The 8,604-nt window shown below is 52.7% G+C and overlaps 1 protein-coding gene across 1 annotated transcript; it reads left to right on the forward strand.

Annotated features, from left to right (window-relative positions):
• Positions 1–2,407: 2,407 nt before the first annotated feature.
• Positions 2,408–4,484, forward strand: LOC122411354 (protein enabled homolog). The gene is made up of 2 exons (XM_043420102.1): positions 2,408–2,683; positions 4,263–4,484. The coding sequence occupies exons 1-2, from the start codon at positions 2,408–2,410 to the stop codon at positions 4,482–4,484; spliced, it is 498 nt and encodes a 165-aa protein (XP_043276037.1).
• The last annotated feature ends 4,120 nt before the right edge of the window (positions 4,485–8,604 follow it).

An 8,604-nucleotide genomic window follows, 5' to 3' on the forward strand; every position in this document is an offset into this window, starting at 1 on the left:
CTTGCTGCTGAAGGACGTTCCTTGGACGTGGGGACCGACAGAGCAAGCTGCCTTCGAATCCCTCCGCGATGCCCTCACACGGACCCCCATCCTCATCCGCCCCGATTTCGACCAGCCCTTCTTCGTGCAGACGGACGCGAGCGACGCGGCAATCGGCGCGGTCCTGACGCAGGTCCGAGACGGAGTAGAACTCCCCATAGTCTTCGCAAGCCGAATACTCTCCGCCCAGGAGCGCAAGTACACCGTGACTGAGCGCGAGTGCCTCGCAGTGTTGTGGGCCGTCAAGAAGTTCCGCCCATACATCGAGGGCGCCCAGTTCACGGTGATAACGGATCACAGCAGCCTCACCTGGCTCCGGAACCTGCGTGACCCCGCCGGCCGCCTCGCCCGCTGGGCCATCGCCATGCAAGCCCTGAATATGACCATCGTCCACCGAAAAGGAGCCCTCAATGTAGTCCCCGATGCCCTCTCGCGAATGTACGAGTCGACCGACTACGCCCTAGGCGCTATCGGCCAGGCCGTGGACCCCTGGTACACCGAGAAAATGGAAAACGTCCGAGAGTTCCCCTGGAAATACCCCAACTGGAAAATCCACGAAGACAAGCTATACTACCACAGCCCCCACCACCTAATCGAGTCCACCCTAACCGACCTCGATTCCTGGAAACTAGTCCTGCCCCTGGAAGCCCGCCCCCGAGCCCTGACCAAGCTCACGATTGCCCCCAAGCCGGCCACCTGGGAGTCGAGAAGACTCACCGCAGGCTCTCCCAAGACTTCTACTGGCCCGGCATCTATCAGGACGTGGCCCAGTATGTTACCCGTTGCCCTACCTGCCAGCTTCACAAGGTCCGACAAGGTCCCCCCAGCGGTCTGATGCGAGAGCGCACGACCGAGAGGCCGTGGGACGTCGTGGCCGCCGATGTCATGGGCCCCTTCCCCCCGAGCCGGTCCCAAAACCGCTACATCATCGTCTTTCAGGACCTATTCACCAAGTTCGTCGTGGCTAAAGCCGTGCGGGCCGCCACGGGACGGACCATTATGGACGCCTTTCACGCGCTCGTACAGAACCATTGGGGGAACCCGAAGTACCTGCTGACTGACAACGGGACGGAGTTCGTCAACCACGTCGTCACGCAACACCTGAGTGAGAGTGGGAACCGCCAGACCACCGTCCCCCCGTACCACCCCCAAGCCAACCCAGTGGAAAGAGTCAACCGCACCCTAAAGACCATGATCTGCTCCTACGTCCCCCTGGACCAGCGCGACTGGGACAAGCACCTCGGCGACCTATGTTTCGCCCTCAACACCGCCGTGCACTCCTCCACCACCATGACCCCGTTCTTCCTCAACACAGGCCGGCACCCCCGCCCAATCAACGCCCTCCAGACCGAAGACCCGCACCCTCAGCCCCAAACCCCCGGAGATCCTGCCATGTGGGCCAACCGGATGAACCGGCTGGCCTATCTGCAGGATTTCGTACAGAGGCAACTGGGCATGGCCGCCCGGCGGCAGGCCAAGTATTACAACCGTGGGCGCAAGGACGTCCGGTACCAGGTCGGCGACCTGGTTCTCCGGCGACACCGCGTCCTCTCCTCCGGCGCGCAGAACTTCGCCGCGAAGTTAGCCCCCCGTTTCGAAGGCCCCCACAAGATCCTAAAAGTCCTCTCCCCGGTAGTCTACGAAATCGATGATCCAAACAGCCGCAAGAACCCCCGAGTCCACATTAAAGACCTGAAACCCTACAAACCCCCCTGCACCGTTGAAGACGACGGCGAGCCTGCCGTCGACGTAATTATCACCGGCCCGGCTGCGCCGGGCGGCGAGCCCACCATCGACGTCATCTACACCCAGCCGAACTCCACCGACGATCAGCCACCGCCTGCCCCCCCGCGGCACGCGGGACTACGGTCCCGCAAACCGGCCGCGTAGCCCGGAACGGTCCTCCCCATCGGCCTTACTGCCGCCGGTTCAACTCCATTCGCTCAACAGCTCCGCTTTATTAAACTTTCTTTTACCCCTGCGCACGTACACCCTATCGCAACCCCTGCTTGCCTGCACGCTTTCACCAACGCTTGTTTGCTTTTCTTTTTTTTCTCCTTGCACAGCATGAGCGGCTTGCTTTTGGCCCGTAGGCGCCGCGTCGTCCGGCCGCCATATAGGCTGCCGTTCGGGACCGCGACCCCGTACCCCTACGCCATCTGGCGGAACCCCCTCGCTCCCGTCCCCCTTTCCATCCTCCCCTACCCCAGCACCGAGGCCCCTACGTTGTTTTTCCACACGTGGGACGAGGAGTGCCACTGCGTGGCCTGCTCGCCGCGCGCACCACGCCACCCCCCCCCCTTTTTCGGTCCACATGACCCTTCGCCCCGAATCCCCTCCTGGTTCCCTCGCCCCGTTGGGGTGCACCATGCCCGAGCCCCAATCCTCCTCCTCCGAGTCCGGCACCCTCACCCCCTCGGCGGTCGCACAGTCGCCCTCGCCCCTCGCGATGGAGGTCGACCCGGCCGACACCGCGGAGGTCACGCGACGGCTGACCGCTGTCGCCCGGATGCTGGCCCCGGAGCCCGACCCACCTAAACGACCCCAGCCACCGCCACCCCCGTTCCCTAGTTCCGCCTGGCCACCCCTGCCCCCACCAGCCCCCTTCCTCGCCTCCGAACCCTCATCCCCTCCGCGGCGAACGGTACTCCGCCGTCGTTTCGACCCAGCCACCTTCCCTGACTTCCCCACCTCCCCCGCCGCCCTCCTGGCGACTGCCCAACCCGCTCCCCTCCAGCCCCTCCTCCCCCGACCCCAGATCCCGCATCCCGATACCCCCCGTCCCAGGACCGCCCCGCCAGCCATCCCAGCCCTGATGAGCCTCCGAGTCCCGCCCCCGCCGACCCTATTCCCCCCCGCGCCCCCTCGCCGGGGCCTTCCATCCCTCTTCCCGTCCCCCGCGACCTCAAGCCGCTCCCCGCGGCCGCTCCGAGACCCCTCCGACCGTTCCCTCAGCCCTCGCCCCCGCCGGCCGTATTCCCCCCGCGTCCCCTCGCCCCCTCATTCCGCCCCTCTTCCCGCCCCCCTCGGCCTCAGGCCGCTATCCTCGACCACCCCGAGACCCCGTCCGACCGTTCCCTCGGCTCCCGCCCCCACGGCCACCCGTGAACCCAGCCCCCCTTCCGCCCCCGGCCCCAAGTCCCTTCTGCTGGGGCTGCGACCGGCACGGGCATGACACTTCCGAGTGTCGCTACCGGATCGAGAACCGGCGTCGGCCGTATACCCAGCGAGGGCCGCCCCGAGCCCCCAGGCCACCTCGCCCCATCCTTCCCCTCCCCACGCCACTCCTAGCCTCCCTTGTCAGCCCGCGTGAAGCCCTGAGCCCCGACCGGTAGGCCCGAACGGCAAGCCCCCCGAGCCCCCCCGGGGCCGTCAGTAATTGCACATTCACTCAGCGACAGTATTGTAGTCCCAACCGATACGCCAGGGAGCAGCCACCGCTTCACCGGCGAAGAACCACCGAGACATCCAAGACCCGAAGCCAGCGACGTTACACCGTAGACCCAGCGACAGCGTCAGCCCCGCCAACGAATCTAGTCCGTAGACCTAAGCTAGTCCTGTAAGCCCCGACTGTGATTATTGTAACGTGAAGTCTGTGATGTTAATCGGCGCGATAGCGCCAAAGAGTCAGTAAAATAAGTGTTGACGGCGTGCAACGCCATTCCCTTTTTGTTAAAAACTCGATATTGCCCCTGGCTAACGATGTACGAGTTGCGACCCCGAAGGGGGCAGAGAACCAACACGACCACGACGGTCTACTAATTGTGTGACATAAAGACCGTCCAACCGGTACTTTAGTCAATCCGGGGGGAGTTGTGACGTTGTGGCCACTCCGTCACCATGAGTCGTGGGGATGTCCCACCGCAGCACTTTCACCCCCGCTTAATCGTTAATGAATCCGATCTATTTTGAAACAGACTCCCTCTGAGTCTTCGCCGTAGCCCTAGTAGTAAGCCCTAGGATAAGTCGAAGCCTACGCACGTCGCCAGCGCATCAAGAACCAGTCCACCGCAACACCTGGAAACCACAAGAAGAAGAGAGCATCGATCCCAACACACAAGAAGAGTCCCCGTCCCACACACTAGACCCTCAGTCCCACAATCCCGACCCCACAACAATATTCCTTCCCTTAGCCCCAGACTACCCCCGTACAACACCCACACGACACTCCCTAGTCCCCTCTAAATTCCCTCCGTAGCCCTACTCTAAGCCCCATCGACAAGGCGAAGAAAAAGGAACAACTCACCTGGGGTGAGAGAATGAATCCCTCACCGACTAAAGGCAGCGTGCAGCCCGAAGAACCGTCCCCGGAACGACAGGAGTCAAGTCGGAGGCCCCTAACCTCAAAAGTCACTTCGGACGAGCAGCCACACGACTCCGAACGATGGCTCGTCGGGCCTCCGGCGTCGAGACTCCATCCCGGTGGATATCCCTCGTCGTCATAACACCGACCCGGGCCCTCGAGAAAAAGTCACGTACGAGAAACAACACCTCGTCACTTCACACCGTATTTCCGTCGCCGTATGTCCGAGCTGTCAAACGCTCGCAGGAGCGAGCCGTTGGTCGCAGTCCACCCTCCGGCCACGGTGGCGCCACTCAGCAGTACATCGACCCGTGGAGCCCCGCGGGGATCCGAGATCGAAGACCGGGTTATGCAATCCGCCACCGTGACGCCTATAATCAGCCCCGTGACGCGAGGCGCCACACCGAGGATCAAGAATCTATTAAGTGTCGTGACGTCACCACACCACACGCCAATCCAGCCCCGAGTTCAAGCCCTGTTCCTCTCCCCGCCCTGCCCCTTGCCACCGAATACTCCGCGATGCGCGGAACAACTTATCGCCATTGGACCCCCCATCGACGCGCGCATCGATTAATTATCGATCAACATTGCGCAACAAGGAAGAAGATTGCGGAAGCCGGCAGGAGACATCACTTCTTCACGACTCGGCGTGCGTACCGTGGCTCTCCGTATTTCCCCAGCGAGATCAATTATTATGAGCGAAATTATACGACGACCAGAGCTTTTCCCCGGATTATTGAATTGATTGATTATTGGATTGCCGATACCGGATTGTTTTTCGATTGTCGCCTTCGATCTATCAAGTAAGTCGTTTTTGCTCTCTGTAAAGCCGCGACGAGAGAAACACGTGGCCGACGGCCATCTTTCCTCCCGGCTCCGTACGCACTCGCCGAAATCGTTCCCCTATTCTTTCCCCTGACTGCTCTCCGAGCCCGTCGGGCTCGTTTGAACGAATCTATTTCAATTCGCCCCGGTTTCGCCCGATTATCTGCCCTAGTAAAAAGTGCTGTGGTGGTGTCAATTTTTAAGGAATTAATTAGTGAAGTGCGCGTGGGCAGCGGCCCTTTCCCCCCGACCCCTCGTGATCGCGTACGACAGACCGCGTGGCCTCGCGTGTGAATCCGCCCCCGTGTTTCCCAGTAGATCAGTGCTCAGTGATCCCGAGGCATTTTGAACACTATTCGGATTATTTGCGTTTCCTTCTTTTTTATTATTTTTTTCTGATTGTTGTCGTACCGATCCCGGGAGTGTCGCGAATTCTCCCATTATCCCGGGAGTGTCGCGAATTCTCCCATTATTCTGTGAGTGTCGCATTCACCCCCCCCCCCCTTTTTCGCCCGTTTCGCACTAGCTCCGCGCCTAGTCCCCCGTATTAAATCGCCCCTTTTCCTTCTTCTTTTTTTTGCGTATCACCAGTAAAATTCGCGGGTATTGTAAGACGCCTGAGCGACAGGTGCCCACCGATCCGGAGATATTGAGTCTCTTGACCGTTTCTTATCTTTGCTAGCCCCCGTTCGATTAACATTCTATTATTTTGTTTTCTTGATTTCCCCCGCTACTTTTGTTATCAGGCCCTCGACTACGGTTTATTGTTGTAACTTCGATAAAATCGAGGAAATAATTTTTGTTATTTTTTTTATAAAATTTAACTGGCGCCCAAGACAATCATCCACGAAATAAAGCCAAGTTTTGTTACCTTTCTTTTTCTATAATTGAATTTCGGTTTATTATTTATTTAATTTGTCCCTCCCCCCCCCGCTCCTCCTCATTTCAGCCAGCAGTGACGGAAAATATCGTCATAATATATATATAATATAATATTCACGGAGTCTGAGCGCGGTCGGGGTAAGACTCAAAAGTTAGAAGGCCTAAAATGGCGAACAGGCATTCTGTATAACGCATATATAGATATACAGAATGCCCGTTCGCTATTTTAGGCCTTCTAACACTTGAGCCTCACCCGCGGTCGGCCTAGCAGCTGGAGGAGCCGACATCGTTGAGCCAATCAGAATGCGTAGAGGCAACAACTCTACTACCACTAACTACGTCAAAACGCGTATACGTATACGTCGAACTTGTGATGTGTCAGTAACTTTTGCATAATCTTGAGCCCGTGCAAAGTTTTTTCTCAGCAATTACGCCACCGATCGTGTTGATTTTGGGCGCAATCTAAAGAGAATGTCTTAATTAGCTGAAAGTTCAATTTTCAAAGCCTCAGACGACTCATAACTTCGGTAATTCAAAAAAATCACTTGCCAATTTTACCCCCACCACGGCGAATCGTTTTATTCAGAGAAAGTATACTCGGCGAGAACCTCGGGCCAGCAGACGACAGGGCTGTCAATGTACTTGTCCCGAGACTCTACCGAGTCTCTTGAACTCGGCGAGAGCCTCGGGCCAGCAGACGACAGGGCTGTCAATGTACTTGTCCCGAGACTCTACCGAGTCTCTTGATATCAATTCGAGGCCAAGTATTTATCAGTTATTCGAAATATTATCTCCGGCGACAAATGAGCGTTGAAAATCCTCGTCGGGCTCAGAACATTTTATCAAAATTACTAAAAAATTAATGGAAATAAAAAACCGCAGAATCTTTCTTTCGAATAATAAGAACGATGTCAAACCATTTCTTTTTAACCAGACCTTATAAAAATCGTTAAAAATTCACATGAAAGTCATTCGTTACTTCAACAAGGTACACACTTTAAAGAATCGTTTCCCCTCCGACTTTCAGGATCCCCTGGTATTATTCACAACATTCAACTTTGATTGGATCGGTACAAATTATGTTCAAATACGTCTTAAACGTACTTGTCCGGCCCATCACTTTTTATTCAAATTGCTCATTCGAAAACAAATCAGGGCTGTTCTATAATGACAAATATAATAAAATGGATAGACATAAAAATAATATCTCCAAGTAATTTGAACTTGATTGTTCGCAAGTTCGTATAGCAATATCCACTTCTCATTTTCTTCAGTGAACACATACCATTCGGTAAGAACCAATGGAAATGAGAAATAATCAGGCGTATTACTAGAAATTTTCGAACCTACTCAGCCATGCAATGTTTTTTTTTCTATAGTCACGTACACATTTTGATAAATATCAGTAGTCGACTACGACACGTGGATTCCTGGAATTTGGAGAAAAATTATTTTGTTGTGAATTCTAACTTCATATGATATAAATAGATTAATCAACTTTATCTTTCATTTTCGTTTCATTTTGACAAGAGCGATTCGAAGGAAAATTATTTTCTCGGGAATTACTGTTCCTTAATATTAACACATGCATTAACTTCGTTTTTGATTTGTTTTCGAATGAGCAATTTGAATAAAAAGTGATGGGCCGCACAAGTACGTTTAAGACGTATTTGAACATAATTTGTACCGATCCAATCGAAGTTGAATGTTGTGAATAATACCAGGGGATCCTGAAAGTCGGAGGGGAATCGATTCTTTAAAGTGTGTACCTTGTTGAAAAAACGAATGACTTTCATGTGAATTTTTAATGATTTCATTTCCATTAATTTTTTAGTAATTTTGATAAAACGTTGTGAGCCCGACAAGGATTCTCAACGCTCATTTGTCGCCGGAGATTATATTTCGAATAACCGATAAATACTTGACCTCGAATTGATATAATACATTTTAGTACTGCACGTAACTTTCGTTATGACTTTTTTTTCACTAACTTTTTTCGTGAAAATAATTATCATAAATTTCATTAAAGTTTCCAATTAGTTGGATAAATATTCCAAATTATCAATAAAAACTTGGCCTCCAATTGATATCATACATTTTTATTAGAAAATCGACGATTTTTTTTTTTCAGCGGCTCCTATGAAAATATGTTAATTTATCATGTTTCAAGAGCTCTCTACAAAAATCAAGTCAACAAAAAAATTTTTAAAGGTCGCTCAAGATTTTTAAAAATTCCAAAAATAGTCGAAATTTGAATTTTTTCATTTAAAAAATTTTTTTGTTCGATACACCGAAATATTGTCCAGAAAAAACCAATGAGTTTCTGAAATTTTTAACTCAAAATATTCATCTTAAAAGGTCGCTCATAATTAATTTCATCTTTTATATGCTTTGCTTTCGATGCTTCGAGAGACCTTTAAATATTTATATTAATTATTCATTTTAATTTTCACTTTCAATAAGTAAGATAATGGTTAGAAATACACACTGATAAGACGGAGGGAAAATCTGACGTAACAAGGTATGATTTTACAATAGGTCGATATGTTTATTTA

Source organism: Venturia canescens, chromosome 5 (assembly GCF_019457755.1).
Source record: "Venturia canescens isolate UGA chromosome 5, ASM1945775v1, whole genome shotgun sequence".
Lineage (NCBI taxonomy): Eukaryota > Metazoa > Arthropoda > Insecta > Hymenoptera > Ichneumonidae > Venturia > Venturia canescens.

Excerpts from the sequence above, each read along its gene's own strand:
- LOC122411354 (XM_043420102.1), top strand. The coding sequence starts at position 2,408 with ATGCCCGAGCCCCAATCCTCCTCCTCCGAGTCCGGCACCCTCACCCCC. Across the intron at positions 2,684-4,262 it reads CATCCCCTCCGCGGCGAACG|GCGAAGAAAAAGGAACAACT; the intron begins GTACTCCGCCGT and ends CCCATCGACAAG.